The sequence below is a fragment of the Mauremys reevesii genome, linkage group 6 (genome assembly GCF_016161935.1).
Source record: "Mauremys reevesii isolate NIE-2019 linkage group 6, ASM1616193v1, whole genome shotgun sequence".
Taxonomy (NCBI): Eukaryota; Metazoa; Chordata; order Testudines; family Geoemydidae; genus Mauremys; species Mauremys reevesii.
Genome location: NC_052628.1, coordinates 71,136,561 through 71,158,980, shown reverse-complemented (window position 1 = coordinate 71,158,980; position 22,420 = coordinate 71,136,561). Strand labels below are relative to the sequence as shown.

Sequence of the window (22,420 nt, the reverse complement as noted above, 5' to 3'; positions counted from 1 at the left end):
AAGAGCCCTGGCTGGGTACAGCCAAACAGCTGCCTCCTTAAGATGGGCATGAAATACTGGTACTTTTAATCTGTGAATAATATAAACACCCTCCACCCATCCTACCACTCATTACATCCCAGTGCCCTCTCACTCCTGGCCCTGTACTAGAGTTTGGCATAAGCCTCAATATGATCAATTACTGCAAAGAATTCCTGTATACACAACATAGTACTGTACACACAATTACCCCCAAAATGCATGGCAGACCTCTGACTGTTTCTCAGGAACCCCCTATATGCCAATTACTTACCACATGTTCAAGGAAAGGCAAAAACTCCCAGCTGCAGCAAGTCAATTCTGTACTGCAGGAAAAATTCCTTCCCAACCCCAAATGGTGATCAGCTGCAGCCCAGAGTACATAGGGAAACATAGACTGTACCGCTGTCCTGGTGGTGGCCCATATATTCCTCTAACTGGGAAGGGAGAAATGAAAGAGAGGAACAGCCACTTAACTAATCTGCACAAGGTAACCTCCCCATCCCCAACCAGAAAGTATTCTCCCACTTCCCCACACCAGGCCAATCAAGGGCATGCAGTGGGCAAAAAGAACTGCCTTTCATTGGTATTTGGTGTAAAGAACTATCCCTTCATTGTCACGGTGTGTTTATCTCAGTCTCAACCCAATACTGTGTTTGGGATCAGCTGTGGTCCCGATATGCAGAGGATTCCTCCCACAGAGAATGAGCACCACAAGCTTGAACATGCCCCTCACCTAGCCATGTAATTAAAAACTGTTCCATCTGAAGTCTCACATCAGTAAGAAACACGTCAGTCCTTATAGCCAACAGATCAGCTCAGTCACCCTGCATGTCAGAGCACCCTTATGAAATACCCGGGTCTGATCAAAGCACCTGCTCTTTCTCCCTGAAATGTACTAGTCTCTCCCTATTTGCTCCTCCTTTTATCTACTCAATCTCAGGTTGCCTTGTGGTACTGCAACATACCTGCCTTCAGGGCAAATTCAGACAACTGAGAGCAAGATAAAATGCTGTGCTGCAGAGATGGCTTTTGACTTGAACAAAGAGACCATTCTAGTCCCACCAGTGAGATCATCTTTCCTCAGGTGAACGTTTATCAATATCTTTGGGTGAGCCAACCATTCTTCCTTAGAGCTGAGTACAGATCAAGACTCTTGGTGTTGGGCCGCTGCAATTGTTCGTGCTCCATCTGGAAGTCCAGTTGCAATCCACTCACCTGTTGCAAGCTGGTACAGGCACTCTGGATAACACATGACTGTAGATCTGGATTTTCCACAGAAGAACAGTGTCTCACAATCTTACCAGTAAAGTAAACAGAAGATATTGGAAGCACAGAACAAAGCATCAGTAAAACACCATGCCAGTGCCACACTGGGGGAAGGCAGTGTAGAAGAGTTCATACAGCTGAGATTAGCAGTTGAATCAGCAACAGCCAATGGATTCCTTCTACTTAGGATCCAAGTCTAGCACAACCAGTGAAATAGCATCTCCAAATGAAGGTAGACCAAATTCTCCAGAAGACCCCCCAACCCATTTTTCAACACCATTCCAAACTGAAACATGAGCAGTACACTGCCATCCCCAGGCTGGAACAGAAGGCCTGGTGCAGCTGGTTAGAAAGGGAGATAAAAGATTGTTGAGCATACACATACATCATGTTCCCTGAGTACTCTGGAAAAGACCCTATGTGCTTGATCTATTTTGGAAAAATGCTATCTGAACACAACAGCACCCCACATCCACTGGGAGTTGTCCAGCCTTGTGCCTGGCCAGAGTAATCACATGACAAATAAGGCTTTAGATTGCCAATTCAAAATGTTCCACAAAAGCTACTACCATCAAAGTATAAGAACCACTGAGGTGGATGTTCTGAAGAGCTACCAGAAGAGATCAGATCTTCTGAGTGGTGACAGACTGATATAATTCCTCTCCTCAGAAGTTCAGTTAATTCAAAGCCTCTAAGATTATGCACACCAAGAAACTTCTTCACACCTAAGCAAAGTCTGCTGAATGAAGGAAAATACCCAAGAGATGATATGGTAGACTGGGCCAGCCCTAGCTAGTTTTAAGCTCTCCGCAGTTCACTCCTTCCCTTCATTTCTGTATTCCCTCCTTTGTAACCCCCATCTCCACACTCTGTATCCTGTCCTCATTGTTTCATGCCCTCCTCCCTTTGGACTCCCCTTCTCTTTTCCAAGTTCTAGCCCATACTTGTTTCCATTCATGCCATCTACACTCATTCTAATCTCTCTTCCCCCTCTTAATTTCAGAGTCCCACCTTAACCTCACAGCCACCCATGCCTTTTCCCTCCAACCTCCATGACATCTGCTCCTTCCATTCTCAAGTACCCCATTAAAAGACAAAATGATCTGAACTTAACCACTTTCTTCTTCTTTGTGCACAGAGAGCCACCTCTGAATGAGTTCCTTAAGGTTTTCCTCTTAGTGAATAGATGTTTATTTGGAAACCTGTATTAACTAATAATTTTGCTTCAGATATCTATCATCATTTTGTTCCACATGACTTATCAATTTCATACTTGCAAGTGAGGTAAATCTGAATGCATAATATGAAAAATACCGGTAATCAGTATAGTAGCATCATATACAGCTGACCTTGATTCTGAATGTTCTACCAATAAATATTGGTTTTAAAAATAGAAAGCAGAAGCTCTAATTATTAAAACTTGAAGTACTAAGAGTGGAGAGATCATCTTGGCACTTTGTGGTCATTAGATATTAGGAAATTTTGCCTTGTGGTATGAACATATTGATATAGTAATGGATTTAGCTCCTACTATTATATGATTTGTAAGGAGATACTATTCCTATATTCTACTTTGGAGGAAAATAAACCACATAAGAGTGATTTGTATGATGTTTTGGTTACTCTGGATATTTATGTTGAGGCTGCAATAGAATTTCTTCTGTTGTGTACATACATTAGATGTATTAGAATATAATTTATTATAGCTTAGTACATTAGGGAAAAGAGGAGATTCTTAAAGGAAGCAATGCAACGCAGACAATTTTTCCTCAAGCAATTGTACATATCAACTGTTCTGTAGCCACAACGAACTCTCCAGGTAATGGCTATAGTATATATAATTTATTATAGAAATTTATTTCTCCCCTCCCACAAGGGACCAAAAAGGAGTTGTGTCTACTTGTAAAGCATGCAAATGAGATCACATGGAAACTTTGTGGTTAAAACAGTGTAATCCTTTTTCATAGTTAAGGCCATTTTATCCAACACAAAAATGTTTTCCTCTTAACTGTGAAAGTTGGCTGACCTGTCAAAATGTTCCTATGAAAATTTATACAAGTATTACATGTTCTTTGTAAAAGGGTCGCAGATATACAGATTAAGTTCATGGTAAATGCCAAATATACTGATATGTGGATATAGATTATATATAAAACTATTAGGAGCTATATCAAGATGTAGGTCATCCCATCTGATTTCTAATTACATAGACACAAACAGGAAACAGATATTTGAGGTTGTTTCTTTTACAGTGAGTGAAGATAATAATGTGTTCCTCCTAATTCTGTTACTCTCTCCATAACTCAAAATGGCTATTTTCTCTCTTACACAGGTTTGTCAATGTGGCTCTGATATAATTGGTTCCTATACCCTTTAGGCAGTTTAGCTACTGTCATATAGAAATCACCCTAGTAATTCCATGTGGAATTCCAGTACATCTTTAGACAGCATTGTTATGTAAGCTGGTTTCAGCAAAATGCTGGACGACAACTGAGGGCTGACTGGAGCCAAAAAATTTTATCTTTTCCCTCAGGTTGGTGATTAAACTCCGAAGGATTTTTATTGGAGTCAGGTAAGGGAGGCAAATGGCGATCTGCTCATTCCCATATTTCCCTGTCATCTTAGTTTTAGAAGAGAGGAGGAATACTCCCTGCAGAAGACCTGATTTGGTTGTCTGCTGATAGAGGTGATAGCAGCCACAGGAAACAACAGGGTTGTCATCCATCTTTATACCTTTTAAGTGTAGGACAATCTGAAGGGAGTTTAAGTTGGTTAAAGAAGGCAGTGATAGGGGTAAAAATGCTTGCTGATTATTTGATTTTGTTTTCTCTGTGACTATATATCTACACATATACACCCACACACTTGATGGGGATAGCTAAGATCATCAAATAAATATTGACGAGTAGGATACAAGCTGATACAATACAAGCAGAAACTGCACCACCTGTCTGTACCTTCTTTGTGCAACTAAGATGAATAATGTTTGATAAATATTTCATTACATTATATACAAGGCCTCATTTATCACTTGTCAACTTCTCCAAAAGCCAATATAGCACATCACAGGTTACACGAGTTTTGATGACACCAAGTGTTATGGTCAATCAACTAAACAATAGTAAATACATTATGCATCCAGATGATTGAGCACTCAAGTGTACAAAACAAACATAAAATACCATGGATTTAACAGAGACACAGGTTTTATGTCTCATTACAAAATTTGTATCACACCCTACTGCCTAACACTTGGTTGCCCACTTAATTTCAAGTGGTCTCCTACAGCCCGTCTGAACCCCTTATGCTTAATCTGTTCCACCTTGTATTTAGCTGGGCACTCTGGTTACCTTCTCCAGACCTGAGAAGGAGCTCTGTGTAGCCTGAAAGCTTGTCCTTTCTACTAACAGAAGTTGGTCCAATAAAAGATACTCTCTCACCTACCTTGCTTTCTCATAAAATACTGAAGGTTTTTTTTTTTTTTAATTCCACAGTAAAATCCACCAATTTTGTTAACTGAGAAGCTGAATTTTACTGTACCAGCAATTTGTTCTCTGTTTCTCCTATTAAAATCATAATGTGTCAGGTTCAGTGCATAATGTGTTAGGTTCAGTGCATCCTCAGTGAATAATGAACATTATATTTTATCAGTAATTTAGGACGACTATACAGCTTCAACTTACTTTAATTTTCAAACTGAGATAGGTACAGAACGCTAATTTGAGATAACACTTAAATATTTAATATATTATATATTGATATTTTTATTATGTTTAATGGCTATGAATAAAAAAAATCACAGGCAAAAGCCATTCTCTTGACATGGCAGAGGAATTAAAAGCCAATTTAATTTCAAACTTATGATGATTAAAAGGCACTGAATTAGATTTTATACAGTGAAAAATGACACTGTAGAATTATATAGCTCACTTTAACTACCATTTCACTTTACCGATAAAACTACATCTTTGAAAATCTATAATCGAAGTGTCTTCCATCACTGTCATAAAATTGACTTCTTTGTAGTCAAACAAGAATGCTGGATGACAGCTATTCATACTACGCTCTAGAAGAGTGTGTCAAAGTTACAGACTAGAGAGGATTTCTGATATCTGGCAAGTTTCTAGTGGTTAGTTTTATAATCAGTTTAACCTATTTTAAGATGCAAATATATGGTTAGATGATTCAATGGGTTACTGGACTTCACCTCTGGAAATTTGGTTAATAAATTTTGAGTATATTATAGTTGCCTAGATCGTGGACATTTGTCCACAGTGTAATACTACATTTTTAAGCACAATTGCCAATTCATGGTCAGGGGAAACCTAGAATTTGACTAGCCAAAATGTTTCAGGTCTTGACTGAAGCGCAGATGTGGAAGCTTATGCAGCAAATGTACAGACTATAGGCTTGGTTCTAAACAGTGCTATATCACATCTTCCTTTCAAAAAGAGTTCAAATTCACTCACTGATGCTGTTTTATACAGGAAGAGTGGATGACTCAGTGGATTAGTAGTGCAATATGGAGTCCATCTGTGATATTGAACCATATTTCTAGCCCTCAGGAACCTTCCCTCTCTCATCAGTTAGAGAGAAAGTGGAGGGAAAGAGAAGAAATATCCTTCCCTTCCCACCCGAGCAGTCTGATGTGGAGAAATTAAAAAGATGGAGCTGCAAAGTCACAAAATAATCAGGGTTTCCTCATGACATTCCATCACCAATAAGTCACTGATTATGGACAAAATGCAATATGAAGATGGTTATTTTTTGGCTCTCTGAGACACTATCTGATGACAAAGTAGTTCTCCAGCTCTTAGAAACTGAATTATTAATGTATCAGTTTCTAATTGCCCCAAGCTGGTACTGACCTTAACCCTTCATCTGCTGGATGTTGGTGGCCTGTATAAAATAATTTGGTATTCTTACCTATGCGTCCCTGTCACAAAGTCACATTGGGCACCCTTCTTGGCATACTGTGAGTGAATGGGCATGAAGACTGAACTATCCTTCCATTTTAGAAAGGAAATAATTAAATCGTAATGGTGAGGCACATACCAGAGATTGCATTCCGCTTCCTTAGTTTACTTTTTCTAATTTAATAGGAAAACAGAAAAAAAAAATGCAAAGTGTGGAGTGCAAACATTCTTTGGTTTACTCATAAAATAGACATATCAAAACAGCAAAAAAACTTGGCAAGTAAATACATTGCAAAGTTCTTTATAAGCTTCCGCACAAAAATTCCTCAGGTGTTTGAAATGTTTTAGCACATTACAGTGTTTGGAGAGTCACATTTTTTGTACCAGTGAAAAAAACTAGATAACATTTTCTGATTTAATCTGTGGTATTGTAAATGCCTGTTCTTTATTTGTTAAATAGTTGTTACTATATGTAACCCAACAACATAAGCTCACTATATACAAAGCAAACTGCTGTGGAATTTATTTAGCCTTCAGATGCTTATGTTATTTAAATTCACATATACGTTATCTTAATGTGCAGAAATACATCGACCCTTACATTTTCAGAAGAGGATGGATATAATAGCAGGACTCCCATGTTAATTAATGAGTGTTCTTAGCTCACTCACTGCATTTTATCTTTTAATTGCACATGGAGTTTTAAAATTTTGAAACAGAATTCTGTATCACAGGTGCTTTCCTCTACCACACACTATTCAGCCTGTAGTATGCATTTTCCAAGCCACGCTGAATTATTGTAGTTTACTGTTCCTGAAATAATCAAACTTAACAGGCATCAGAGTTGATCTGCAAGGGTCCCTGGGTAGGTTTTCAAACATAACTGATTTTCATTACTGGACTGCAGATTAACAATGCAGTTCAAATGCTGCACAAAAGTATCAGGGATATGACAATTGTAAAACTGAACTGTTCATAAAGGCAGCACAAGGAAGCTGTTATCTGCACATATACAGAGAGCACATGTGAATATAAATGCATCAAATATATATTCTTTCTTTTTAACATGTGAGTTAAAGAAATTACAGAATGTACCATCACCATGCTAGTCTGATAGAAAAAATAGCTTTTTGATGATTTATAAATATTACTCTAAATGTAGAATTACATGGCTGGATTGTTTGACTACATATAATTTCTTTTTATCATCTACTTCACAAGAGTTTTCCTCTACTTGAGCAGCTTCATTTCACAACCTTTATCTAGCCGTTTCCTTGGGCAAAGCACACTAAAGCAGTATTGTTCGAAGTCTTTGTTCCAGGTGGCCTGGGAATAGCAATAGATGGCTCATAATACTCAGTTTGGTAAAGATTTTTCTGAAGCATCTGTTATAGTCAAAAAAACTACTTTTGTATGGTCCCTTATTCCTTCATAAATCAGCAATGTTCCTTCTACAAATTATACACGAGCAGTCAACCTTAAAGCAAGTTCTTATATGTTTCCCTCATCTAACATTTTGTTGACACCATCACAGAGTTTCTGCAAGTGGGGCTTATAAGGTCCGAAGGGATTGTATAAGGCAGCCAAAAATTCACAATCAGAGAAATGATCAAACACGTTGTTGACACGTCCATGTGATTTTGCAGTTAGGTGGCGTTGGATGATTTGATGAAGTATCTCTCTACAATCATTCAACAATTTGGACAAAAAAATCCTGTCAAAGGTATAATCCACCTGATGGAAACTGACCACGGTTTTAGCCAGCTGATGAACTTTCTTCTTAAACTTCTCCATCAGTGCTATTTCTTCCTGATTAAACTGGTTATTCCTGTAGAGGATTGCCAATTTGATGACGGTTTTGATGAGATTTTTAATGATCTTTTCTGCTTCTTTCTTGTTTTGAGTGAATTCTCTTGTCACTCTGTAGAGCTCATCTAAAACATCACTGCTGGTGTCGTCTATCAAGGTAGTCGCTATTGATTTGGATACCATTTTGCCAAGGATTTTCTTCTGGGCCTGAATGGCCAAGTTTTTGGAATTGAAGATATCCGTGGCCACTGGAAAAACACAGAATACAATCACTAGATCATTACAGGCACATTACTGACAGCGTGTTAAAGAATATTTTCCTGCCCATATCCATTTATTTTACAGTTGGCATACCATATTCCTTCAAAAGTAATGGAATTAATTATCAATAATGTGTGAAAACTGCCAGTTTTGGTTGACAGACTTCCTGTAGCTCTTGGTATGATGTGTGTAGGTTTGCATTTACTGAGTTTGTTTTGGGTTTGAATGAACACAAAAAACTAAGTGAAACTCAACCAAAATGGATGAACATAAAGGCCTAGATAAAGCAAATAAACACGGGTGAACACAACAATACAGATTTTGCTGGGACACGAATTGGCTTCTGGCTGCACCCCCCAGTAGTTTTAGGCTGTCTGAAAGGAAACGCTTCATCTGTTTACATTCATTTCACATATGGAAGGTTTTCTTTGCAAACACAGGACTAGATTTTTTTTTTTAATAAGATGAAAGCATATTCTGCAGATGCCCATGGGCAAAGCTCTGCATTTGGAAGAGAAAGCTTCCTACTAGCCATGTGTATATGTTCAGATACACAGTTGCCAGCACATATAAAGGGTATTTGTTCAAAGGGGCAGTTGTTAAACTATAAAACTATATTTCCTCCTTCATGGCATCTTTGAAAAACCTCACAACAGAATTCCATTCTAGGATTTGGAAAGCTTCCAGCCCACTTAATGAAAAAGTAACCACATTCTGCACAGTTAATTAATTAAAAATCTTAGATCATTTGAGTATATCTTTTTAAACAGCTAGTTCTTAACAGATGAGGATACTGAAGTACCAAAGAACTCATTGTTAGCTATTTTGGGAGCAGTAATCAAGCTCAGAAGACAAACAGGCTTTTCTAAACCATGTGGGTCTGAGAAGCAGCTAAGGATCATAACTAGCCAATCAGAAAAGTGAAAAATACTTGTCTCAACAGTTTTTGTATTTTTAAAATTTAATAATAAATCTGTGTTACTATTTAAATAAAAACAATCAACATATTTTAAAAATCATCAAGTATGAAAAGCCATTAACCAGTGCTTAGGATAGTAGAGATCTATTTTTATCAAGTAAAGATGAGCTTCCTTTGAATTATGATTGCCACTTTACTATAACAAAAATAATTAAAACCACATCCCCTATGTTTCCTAAATGCTCCTTGATCTCCTTCTCACCAAACCAGGAATATTGTCCTACCTTGGCTTTATTTGTTAAGGCCACAGATCTCAGTGATTTCTGATGTTCCACAAATTTATACAGATTTCTTCTGCTTTGATAGGAGCACTATGATGGCTTACAAAGTACCTTTCCAACTCTCCAGGAATGCAAAAGCAAAACCAAAAATGTATTTCATTATTTTCCTCTTTGGATTTATACAAATGCTAAAACGGGCATTTATCCAGATGCTATAGCCACCCTTGCCTTAACTTCAAACTACATCACAACTAATACCTCAATATAACTTACAGAACTTGCTACTAGCAAGCACCCCTCCTCAAATCAGCCTCTATTTCCTACCCTACAAACCCAGCCATAATGGTTTTGACACTCCAAAACCCCACAGAGAGCTTTTCTAAAACAAAGTCATCAGTCATAATTGAACATTTGACTTTTTCTTAAAAAACAAAAAGACCCAGACTTAAACATATGATTACGGTGGTGTTAGCAAATAAAGAGTTCTCGCCTGCATATGAATGTCAGATTCTGAATGGTTGCCCTATATGTTATTAAAATGCTGGGGCTATGTCACTTGTACTACTTTCTGTACATCTACGTTAGTGCTGTTAGAGCACAAATCAACTTTCATTTCTTTAATTTGTCATCATTCCACAAGTTTTGATCCGGCTGTCAAATATAAACTCTGTATCTTAAAAAAAAAAAGTTATTCTAAAACCCAGTTGGACTATATTATGAACATTTATTTCTGTTTCTCTCTTCTGTTATCAATACCAGAAAAAGAACTGAAGAATTAAAATGCAATTTATTTACAAAGCAAGAACTTAAATAAAACTGAGTTTAAGCACTGAGAGGAATCAGTCTTCAAAGTAAAGACAAAATTTCCCTTGAGAAAGTTAAAATTTTACTTACTGTTCATCAACAAGTAGAATTACAGTTTTTACTGAGATGGTGATGCCAAAGTCACGTTTCAGGTATATGTGTATGAGGCGAAGACTGGACTTGTGGCTTGTTAATTAAATTTAACACCAATACTTTATCACAGTAACCTAATATATTCCCCTCAAATAGCATCAGAATCTGATACAGATTTAAAATTTTTTCATCCTCTCTCTGTGACAAGCTCATAAAAGCATTTTCTTCTGAACTACCTTTCTTTTCAGCATGAATTGCTCCATTTCACTTTGGCAACTCAAAGTGCAAAAATTACAGTGAAGTAGTTTCACTTCCTTGAAAGGAAAGCTTAAAGGAAATTGCATTGCTGAGCAAGCAATGTAACATTAATAGCCGTTATTGGTAACTGACATCTGGGACAATGAACAAAAATATAGAAAGAACAAAGGTAAAGTAACTTAGAAAGAGCATGCTTGGTTCTTTGGAAGGGACCCCTTTCTCCTGTAGTTAAGTTCTTATTTCCTGATATCCTATATATGAGCTATCCATTCAAACTAAAAATGAACTTATTTGAAGAAAATATGTTTTAAACTAATAAGGCCCAAACTAAAATCAGAATTTTGATTCCAAAACTAGGCCTCCAATATATTAACAGAGAAGTTATTAAGTATTTTTCCTATAGGTTTGCATTAACGATGCATAGGAAGCAAACCTCTAGATCTCAACCTCTGAACTTTCTGGGGAAGATTTGAAATCTGAAGTTTAACTTTTTTAGCTGGGGCCACATCTCTAGTTAATGCATATTCTAATACACTGGTTTAATTATCTTTTGCCCTCGGCTATAAAACGTATTTGACCTTCAATCCATTAGCAAAAGATGGCTTCCAAAACATTCAATCATTAGGAATCCAATAAGATAATAACACGGATTTTTTTTTTATTGTAGTAAATATATTTGTAGAGGGAATACAGGATATGTCCATTAGCACCTCAAGACCATTCATGAAACTTTTCAAAAAGCCAGATTCCAAAAGCAAATAGGTTTTCCACTCTACCCTGCAGAGTATAAAAGATTAACAAAAAAAAGAGTAATCGCTGGCTGAACATTGCATGCTGAAAGAACACATTTCGAGAAATGTGGCAACCGATTTCCTGCCTGTCTTCCTGCATGGACAAGTGCATTTGCCGCAGTATTGCTGTAGGTTTGAATCATGTTACAATCTTTGCACAAGATTAGGATCTTACATTCTTAGTAAGACAGACTCCTAGAGTGAGGGGTACTGTCTTACACCTGAGGGGCATCTACTTGAAAACAAGTGGGAGGAGCAGTACTGTTAGTGCCAAGTGTTCAAATATCACAAGTGGCTTGAATTCATGAAACTTAAAACCAATAACTTTTTTATTTATTATTTTCTTACTTATTATCTGCTGGCTTTTGAGCCTTTAAGGTTTATGTTTTCAAGCAATAATAAGTGCTAGAAATTAAAAAAAATACTGAGGTCATCATCTTATCACATGACTCCAGCAAAATAAAAACCACTAAATATATTCAACTTGTGATAAAATTGCAGAAGTTGACAACACTGCAGGAGCAGCTTCTGACAGATGAGTGGATAAAATCTGCAGCAGGCAAAAGTAGACAATCCTGTGTGTATTCCCATCTCTGCCAGATATTTTACTGTGCACTGATCATAAAAATAAAAATATAAAAAAGAAGCAACCTGATGTTTTGAACTCTGCCATCATAAGGTATTGCTTCCTCCTAATTAGTGTCACATTTTCTAAGGCTTCTGATGTTATCTTTGTAACGAAAGACTTGATGCTTAGATTCTAATGTGCAATAAATACTACAGATTATATCTTGGGTGAAAGCATATTAAATTTAGCTTAAAAAAAAAAAAGCTCAAAACATTCCTTAATGTACTGCAGCAGTTCCCAGACTGTGAACACATGCCAGTGTTCTGCAGCAAGCTGGCTGGCACTAGTGCTCCTTGTTTTCAGGTGCTTCTACGAGTGTTCAAAAGTAACTGAAAACAAGAAGCCACCCTAGCTGCTTTTACAAAGAACTGATACTACAGAGAGGAAACAGGAGTCAGCCGCATGGAACAGAGCCAGCAATGGGACTGGAGCTGCCAAACAACAGTAGGAGTGGAGAAAAAAGGGACTGAAACGGCCGAACAGACTATCCAGTGGAACAGAGGGAGGAGAGGACCAGATAGCTTGGACAGTCAGTCCAGGGGAGAAGGAAACTAAAGAACAGAAGTAATAGCAAGGAGAGAGAAAGGAATACAATAGATATGAGGGGACTATCAAATGAAGAGCAAAAAAGAGCAACTAACATTTAAAAAAATGATAAAGCAACACACTTCATTAAATGCCTTCCACATATCAAATGTCTCCATATAGGGAATTATTATGGTAGGCACAAGGAAGTTACATGATAGTTATAAGAGATGAGGCAGATCCACAAGGTAATCACTCTGAAAAGATGATTTATACTTAGAATATATTTTAAGGTGAGAAGGCACCAGCGTGACTACCTAATCTGATCTTCTGTAAGTGTTAAAACAACCCACAGGATTACTGGCCTAGTGGATGGGGAGAAGCAGTCCACGTAATACATCTTGATTGTAGTAAAGATTCTGACAGAGTCCAAACATGACAATCTCTGAGGAAACGAGCAAAATGTAGTCTAGGTGGAATTACTAGAAAGTGGGTAAACCACTGTTAGAAAGATTGTACTCAGAGTAGTTATCAATGGTTCACTGGCAAACTGGGAGGGCATATCTAGTGGGGTACTGCAGGTCCTGGGTCAAGTACTATTCAATATTTCCACTTATGGCTTTGATAAGGGAGTGAAGCGTATGCTTATAAAATTTGCGGATGACATCAACCTGGGAGGCACTGCAAGTACTTTGGAGAACAAGATTATAATTCTAAAGGACCTTAATAAATTGGAAAATTGGTCTAAAAATCAACAAGATGAAATTCAGTAAAGACAAGTGCAGATTGTTACACGTAGGAAGGAAAAATCAAATGCACAAATACAAAATGGAGTCTAACTGGTTGGCCAGTAGTACTGCTAAAAGGATCTAGGTGTTATAGTGAATCACAAACTGATATGAGCCAACAATGCAATGCAGCTGCAAAAAAGGCTAATATTACTCTGGGGTGTATTAAAAACAGTATTATGTGTAAGACATATGAGGAAATTGTTCCACTCTACTTGGCACTGGGGAGGCCTCAGTTGGAGAACTGTGTCCAATTCTGGGTGCCACATTTTAGGAAACACGTGGACAAATTGGAGAGAGTCCAGAGAACAACAACAGAAATAATAAAAGATTTAGAAAATCTAACCTATGAGGAAAAGTTAAAAACTGGGCACATTTAGTGTTGAGACAAGAACTGAGGGGGAAACTTACTAACAGTCTTCAAATAGGGAAAGGGCTTTTATAAAGAGAATGGTGATCAAATCTCCATATCCACTGAAAAGACAAGGAGCAATGGGCTTAATCTGCAGCAAGGGAGATTTAGGTTACATATTAAGGAAAACTTTCTAAATAGAACGATAGCTAAGTAAATATAATGATAGCTAAGTTATTCCAGAAGACTGGAAAAGGGCAAATATAGTGCCCATCTATAAAAAGAGAAATAAGGACAACCCAGGGAATTGCAGACCAGTCAGCTTAACTTCTGTACCCGGAAAGATAATGGAGCAAATAATTAAGCAATCAATTTGCAAACACCTAGAAGATAATAAGGTGATAAATAACAGCATGGATTTGTCAAGAATAAATCATGTCAAACCAATCTGATAGTTTTCTTAGACAAAGTAACAAGCCTTGTGGATGGGGGGGGGAAGCGGTAGATGTGGTATATCTTGACTTTAGGAAGGTTTTTTATACAGTCTCACATGACCTTCTCATAAACAAACTAGGAAAATCCAACCTAGAGGGAGGTAATTTAAGTTGGGTGCATAACTGGTTGAAAAATCATTCCCAGAGAGTAGTTATCAGTGGTTCACAGTCATGCTGGAAGGGCAGAACAAGTGGGGTCCTGCAAGGATTGGTTCCGGATCCAGTTCTATTCAATATCTTAATCAATTATTTAGATAATGGCATAGAGAGTGCACTTAATAAGTCCCATCCTCCTACCTCCAACCTCGCTGGGACTAGCAGTTGATCCCAGCTCAGGGTAGGAGCCACTGGCTGAGGTGTCCCCAGCCCTGTGGTGATTTACCTCTCTGTTGACTGCCTGAAACAATGTACCTGTGCAGCTAGGGAGTGGTGCATGACTGCTCTTGCAGCTTCCCTGTAAGAAAGTCATTTTTCTGTGGAGAAGCAAAGAAATCTGTGCAGGTGCAGTGGTGCAGAATTCCCACAGGAGTAACAGAGCTCATGTTCAGTTGATTATCTATTGTGACCCTAAGTCTTTTTCAAAGTCACTGCTTTCCAGAATACTGTCCTCAATCCTGTAAAGATAGCCTACCTCTTTATTCCTACATGTATAAACTTACATTTTGTCCTATTGAAATGCATAGTTTGATTGAGCTCCATTTACAAAGTGATCCCCATCGCTTGGTATCTGATATGTCCTCTTTGTTATTTACCAGTCCCACAATCTGTGTGTCATCTGCAAGTCTCATCAGTAACGATTTTATATTTTCTTCTATGTCACTGTATTAAGTACTATAGGGCCACGAACTGATCCCAGCGGGACCCCACTAGAAAAACAACCATTCAATGATGATTACCCCTTTCCAATTACATTTTGAGACTAAGTTAGCCAGTTTTTAATCCATTTAACATGTACCGTGCTGATTTTGTATTGTTCTAGTTTCTTAATCAAGACGTTGTGTGGTATCAAGTCAAATGCTTTATAGACGTCTATGTATATTACAGGGGTCGGCAACCTCTGGCACGCGGCTCACCAGGGTAAGCCCCCTGGCGGGCTGGGCCAGTTTGTTTATCTGCTGCGTCAGCAGGTTCGGCCGATTGCGGCTCCCACTGGCCGCGGTTCGCTGTCCCAGGCCAATGGGGGTGGCGGGAAGCCGCGGCCAGCACATCCCTCGCCGCTTTCCACCGCCCCATTGGCCTGGGACGGTGAACCGCCCCCATTGGCCTGGGACGCTGGGACGGCCAGCGGGAGCCGTGATCGTCTGAACCTACCGACGTGGCAGATAAACAAACTGGCCCGGCCCGCCAGGGTGCTTATCCTGGCGAGCCGTGTGCTGCAGGTTGCCCACCCCTGGTATATTACATCAACATCAGCAGCTGAAAGCCTATGCTATCACACCAGTGTGATTCATAAATCTGAAAATGGCTGAGAATTCGAAAACTGGGTGGTAACAGATCACACATCCAGTGATGACTGAACTTAGTGATATTCTAAACAAAAATAACTCTCCACCATGCTTGTAGCTGTTTCCATCACTTCGAACTGATTCCACAGACATTATAAGCTTCAGAGTGACGCACAAATCAAGTCACAATCTTGGAATCTTCATTTCTGTCCCAAAGAGGACACAGTTCTCACTCGCAATGGACCAGATTAATTGAGGAGCTGGTACATACCCTTATGAGACCCCCAGAGATGGAAAGTCTACTGGGAGAAGTGGTTGCAGCTGTGCAAATCTTCCACAACTCCAGCTGCACTGGAGAGGTTGTCTTACAGTATTAGCACAACCCAAAAAATGGGCAGAGTTGGCTGGAAAAGTTATGACACCACGGATACACTGAATCAAAAGTCTCAAACTCCTGCTGTAAACTAGAGCTTCCCTTCTCTCCAACATCAACCCTGAGAGAGGGCACTGGCAGTTAACACCTCTTCCCTTCCCCAAGGTTTAATCCATTCTGAGTTACACTTCACTTTCTAGGCCCTCTGTAACTCACAACTCTCCAAGCCAGCACCTTGGCCCCAAGTCCCTAAAAATAAAGAGCTGTAGATCAAACTAATCTCTATAGAAAAATTTTCAATTCCACTCATTTCTCTCCTATGCACCTTGCCACTCACACCTTTATTAAGAGGAAGGGTTTTACTTAGGACTTTTTTCCTAGGAAAATATTCAGATTTCTATGTGAATGTTAGTTTTAGTTAGAAAATAATGTTTAAACCAAGTTTTTTAAATGCATGAAATGTGCATGTTTCTGCCCTCTGACCTGGGAGTTTATCATTATGTACCTTAGGCAAGTCTTAAAAGATTCTTGCTACAACTTTTCCCCATCTAATGCTATAAAAATGCTGATTAGTCAAGCAATTTATAATCATTTTAATATTTAAACTGAAAGACCTGGAACAAGAAATTAATCCGAGGCCCTGAAGCCTAGGATAAATAGTAAACAATAGGTGTTGCATGGACATAGTTTGCAGAGTATAGAAGTGGGTGATCCCACTCGTGGAGCATACAGGCTGCTAGCTAATTCATGGCTGGAGTGGTTCCAACAGCGCTGCCTCAGGAGGATTATCAGGATCAGCTGGGAAGACCGACGCACTAACATCAGCGCTCGCTCTGCAGCCAACATCAGCAGTACAGAAGCGCAGGTCATGAAACACCAACTCCGCTGGGCTGGGCACTGTGTACATATGCCTGACACTCGCCTCCTGAAGCAAGTACTCTTTTCTCAGTTAAGTCAGGGAAGAAGGGCTTGCGGAGGGCTGCGGAAGCACTTCAAAGACATACTGAAAGTACACTTTAAAAAGGGAGGCATCAACCCAACAAACCGGAAGGACTCGGCACAGAACAGAACACAGTGGCGCCACACCATACACCGAGGCACAGCTCACTTTGAGGAAAACAGACGTGCTCATGAGACAGAAGCGACAAAGAAGGAAAGAAAGGGCACAACAGTCCAGCCAACAACTATGTCTCCTCCAAGATTACACCTGTCACTTCTGTGGGAAAATCTGCAGGGCATGAATTGGGCTCCTCAGCCACTTAAAAACCCATCAATGAACCCCTTTGGCAGACATCATCCTCGCATTGAGGGATAGCCGAAGAAGACTGGATAAGGCCATGAAGTCAGCTATGTCAGCTGCAGGAGGGGAACAAAAGAAAGTAAGTCTGGCAGAGTCCCCTCAGAACAGAGAGTTGTGGAGGGATAGAAACAAAAAGTCTCCAGAACCATAATAGTGTTTCTCAAATGCGGCCACCATGGCTGCATCGCTTGTGGCCACCATGGGCTTTTCTTGCGGCCACAGCCTCCTGGTCTGTGATTGGGAGGGCGGGGGAGGGAAAAGCAGCAGTCCCTCCCACTCTCTGTTGCTCCTGGATGCACTGCCTTGGTGTTTGCTGTTAGGGCTGCAAGCAGGGATTGGGCCCTGCCCCCTCTGGAGACAGCTGGGACAAAATGCTGGAGCAGCCACCTGGTGAGTTCCCCACCTTCCCAGGAGCGGTGGGGCTCAGGGTTTGGGCTTCAGCCCTGAGGTGGTGGGTCAACAGGCTCTGGCTACGGGGCTTCAGACTCTGGCCCCTGACTGTCTCCTCCAAACCCCTATCCAGGGCTTACTTTGTCCCCAGTTTGCCGGGGCTGAGTAAGTATGCTGTGAAAAGTGATATTTGTATGTTTGTTAATACCACTTTTAACAACAAACTTTCTAGCTAGCAATAAATAAATTACAATGATTTGGACGTGTATATGTGCAGATTTATTTGTTTTGGGGAAAAGTGTGAGAGTGACTGCACTCTGAGGCCACCAAAAAATTTGTCCTGCGAACCTCTGCCCTATATTCTCTTTTTCATAGGATGCTAGAAGGGAAAGTGTATCTCTTTGCCAATGGGTTCACAAAGTCATATGCAACTAGGGTGACCAGATAGCAAGTGTGAAAAATTGGGACAGGGGTGGGGGGTAATAGGTATCTATGTAAGAAAAAGCCCCGAATATCAGGACTGTCCCTATAAAATTGGGACATCTGGTCACCCTATATGCAACATATGGTTGTTGCAACAGAAAATGCCTTGACTTGGCTAAGCTAGCTGGACACAAATGATCTCTGACTAAAAGGTGGGAGGAGTCAGTTGCCAGGCAAACAAAAAGCTCCAAGACGAGTATGTGTGGTGAGGAGGAGTGGACAGGGTGAATGATGCTATTCCGAACAAGAATGTGTGTATAGGGTTTTGCTGCCCCATGAGAGCAATCTGTACCAACAAGTTATTCTGGTTTTACATGCCTGAGTTTTCCACAGCCACCCCCTGTATCACATGATATATACTATAGCTAGTTAGGAGATTCACAAAGCTTTTTAAAAAGGCTTGCCCCCTCTTCCCACTAGATGCCATGGATGTTTTTATTTACACTGCCTTGACAAGAAGAAAAAACAGTTCAGATGTAGCACTTTTTATATACATAGGGTTGCTGTTATAGAGCCACATTCTAAAATATACGGTGTACTTGAAAAACAAAGAAGGCCGACCCAGTCACACAGAATAGGGTGACGAACGTAGTCTGGCATTTTACTCCTTAGCCACCATTTGTCTAATTTCTTGGAATGCAGCAACAGGTGCTGTGACATTAAATATAGATCCAATATATTTCAGCTGTTGGATTGGTCTAAGTAGGCAAACGACAGGTGCTTCTCTGCACCTATATCTGCATGTGCAGATCTGCGTTTGCCAGGAGCACACAAGTATGCCACAGTCCACAATGACACTACAAAGATGTTTGGTAAGATAAAAATGTGTATCAGTCATTTCTGTAGAACAAACAGAATGCAATCGAGATACTGTAATCATTTATGCAGCCTCTTAAATGCATACCAAACTATAATAGGTCACCGCTGTCAGAGTAAAGGGTCCCTACCTCGAAGGGCATAATAAACAAGCAAACAAGACAGGACAAGATACTCCAAGTGGAGTTTGGCCATTACAGCTAGAATGCTTGATCGAATGGAGTTATTTAAAGAATATTTAAGGAGGAGAGGTCTTGTTATATATTAATAGGAAGGTAGTCCTGGTGTACGGACTTTCATGCACAAAAGGGAACTAGGTATGGGGATAGGAGTCAAAGGCGATGACAAGAGACAAGGTTGAGCAGAGCATAAGGAGCAAGTGAGTTCAGGAGTCTTGGACAGAGATGGAGACAAGCAGTGCGAAGGAGAAACTTACACTTGATACAGAAAATAAGTTGGAGGCAAGGGAAAGGCCAAAGTCTATCAGATACAAAGCCCCTGTGGCAAGAATATAAATCAACTGACAGCTGAAATTTGAACCGACTGGAGATAGTGGGGATAAAAATGACATGAGGCACAACAGAGAGAAGGTGGCTGCAGTAATCTGTTACAAGAACAGACTAGTAAATTGGAAATCAGAAAGGAGAAGGGAGATATTTTGGAAATGATGTAGAGATAGCTGCAGCAGGATCTGACAAATGGATGTAAGGAAAGTGGGAAAGAGGAGTTAACAAATGACAACAAGATTGTGAGACTAGAAAACAGCTGTTAAATTAACAAGAACATTTGATCTTAAGGCAAATTTTAAAATGTCTAATTTTATTTTCCCTCAGTTGCCTTCTTGGTTCTGTGACTTCCTCCATGTCAGACTGTACAATTGCAAGAGTTTGTTTCTCTATTACTGTACCAACCTCACTTCCTTCATTCTCCTCCTCCTTCAAAAAACCCCACACTTATTTCGTAAAGCACTCAAGCTGTAGTCACCATGCCTTGCCCAGTGTGTTCTGTCTTGTCCTCTGCATTGCAACTGCCAAGAAATTAGTCCAAATTCCCAATCATCTCTTCAGTGACTGCAACCATTTCCTCTCCCCAATTCCCTCACTCCCATCCGTCAATACAAAAACATACACCACTGCACAGTCCACCTCTCCCATCTCACTCACCCTCTGCATTGCTGCTCACCTTCTCCTTTGGCTTGGCTTATCCCTTAGACTGTTGATTCAAAGCCAATGGTCAAAACAGCTGCTTAATTGACCAAAACATTTAAAATATTGTAATTTTTTAAACACCGTTTTAAGTGTTTGATTCCGAGTAGTTTAAAATGAAAGTTGAATTTTCTCAGTCCTAATGGCTGTTAAGACGGTCAAACTAGTGATTTCCTCTGTTTTTTAACATTATATTTTACTTCCTTAGGGTTTGATTTTGCTCCTCCTAATTTACACTAGCATAAATGAGAGATCTAACAAAAGTTAGAAACTTGGGTAAAAGGAAAATTAGGCTTTTAATATTTTTAGAGACTCATGCTTCTGTGAAATTAGATTCTGTGGTTGAATATCTTTTATGTTATAGTCAAAAAGCAGTATTATTACAGAATCTTTATTGAATAGTAATAGCACTAAAATATCCTATTTAAATTGTAAGCTTAGCAAATGTGTTAACTATTTAAAATTTGGACCTGCCCTATGGTTAAGTACTTTGTGCTGATGCCTGAGAGATCAACTCTCATTACATAGGCTGGTATCGATGGTGAGCACTGTAGAGGTCAAATGTCTAGCCCTTGTGCTTTGCATTGTTCCATAGTAATACATAACATATGGCCAAGCCGTACTGATGAACTATGAAGGGAGTCCCATACAGCCTTTAGTCAAGGATGGTTGCGGCAGCTTGTGATCCTGGGGGTTATGATGCGAAAAGGTGACTTAGAAGAAAACACTTGAACACTGGAGAAGGATAAGTCCTCTACTGATGACAAAAAAACCCTATTGATCTAAAACTTAAATTAGTGAAACTACATTTTTGCAGTGACTAATCAAACCATATAAATTAACCCCCCCAACCAAACAAACCTGGCAGAGAGCCATCCTAGGTAAAATAATGTCTAGGAGAAGAGAGACAACTTTTAGATAAACTACTCAAATAACACAATCATATTGTGTCTAATTGATTGTGATCCTAAGATCTGCTGCCAATCAACAGTTCATGTTTATTCCACTGGGACCTCAGGCATCTTGCTAAAAGTCACATATGCATCATTTCTCATCACACAGTTTACTCCATCCAACAGACAGTGTTAAAATGTTTCCATCACAGAAAGTTATAGAAACCCCAAAGCTGTCCCTTCTTTAAAAAAGCCCAACAATTTGCATAAGCAAAAGAGAAATAGATCTAAATCTTCCCCATTAAAAGATCTGAATAAAATACAACTCTGTCATGTGTCATTTGAGTTGATGTAAAAATTTTCCTTCTATTTTCACAAATGGAAAACAGTCATATCAAACACTGAAATTTCATATACAGCCATACATGGCAACAACTGCTACTATAGTTTTGTAGGTGACTGGCTTTGTGAAACGATTAGTCTCAGTTCCATCATCCATAAAACAGCAAAGACGAACAAATGAACAATGCGTCTTGGAAAAAGAAACTAGACTTAAAATATAACCTATTTCATAACCGTTTAATCTTCACATTTCTCCCTCTGAGACTGATGTAGGCTAAGAGAAGAAAGAAAGCCGCTTAATAAAGAGCCGTATACAAAAACAACTGAATTTTCTCATATTACAACACAACTATAAACTTACACTTAATAGATGGAACTTTATATCTATTTACTTTCATAATCCATGACATGCCATCCACTACAGTAATCACCTTCTTTTTCAAAGAATGTATACGTGGATTGTCAAAATTAAATTTGAGATTAAACTTGGAATATGTCTTTTTTAAATTATTTATTACTATACTGATTTAAAGGGTCTGGGCCTTTTGTGGTTATAGCAGTGGAAAAGAAACAATGATGACAAACATCACTACAGTACATAAGTGAATTTGTCAGAACAGTATTGACACTCTGATTAAAAGACTTACACAGGCCTTTGCATCATAACCTTAACTGATTGTTAGCTTCCCAGTCTTACCTTCTACATACTTTGCTCCAGCCAGGCCTCACACAATAGTCATGAATTTTATGAGGCCATTGCTTTTATCTGCTTAGATTGTGAGCAGGCTGAGAGCAGACACCATCTTTGAGGGTCTGAAAAAGGGCGTAGGACACGGTGAGCAATCCCGTAAATAAAACAAAATAGTAGTAAGAAGAATAAAGAAAACCTAAGCCACTAATATAAAGTGTTGCCCTAAATGGAAAGTTTGACATAAATCAAAATACTGTAGTGTCATCATGTTGTTAT

At 39.2% G+C, this 22,420-nt stretch overlaps 1 protein-coding gene across 3 annotated transcripts in view; it reads right to left on the bottom strand.

The window, feature by feature from the left end:
- Positions 1–6,416: 6,416 nt before the first annotated feature.
- The window catches only part of TNFAIP8 (TNF alpha induced protein 8), a 75,148-nt gene continuing 59,144 nt past the window's right edge, over positions 6,417–22,420 (bottom strand). For all 3 annotated transcript variants that reach the window (XM_039544398.1, XM_039544400.1, XM_039544399.1), the window contains exon 2: positions 6,417–8,260. In XM_039544398.1, coding sequence (XP_039400332.1) covers positions 7,695–8,260 — 566 coding nt within the window. In that variant the 3' untranslated portion in view covers positions 6,417–7,694. The remainder of the gene's footprint in view (positions 8,261–22,420) is intronic.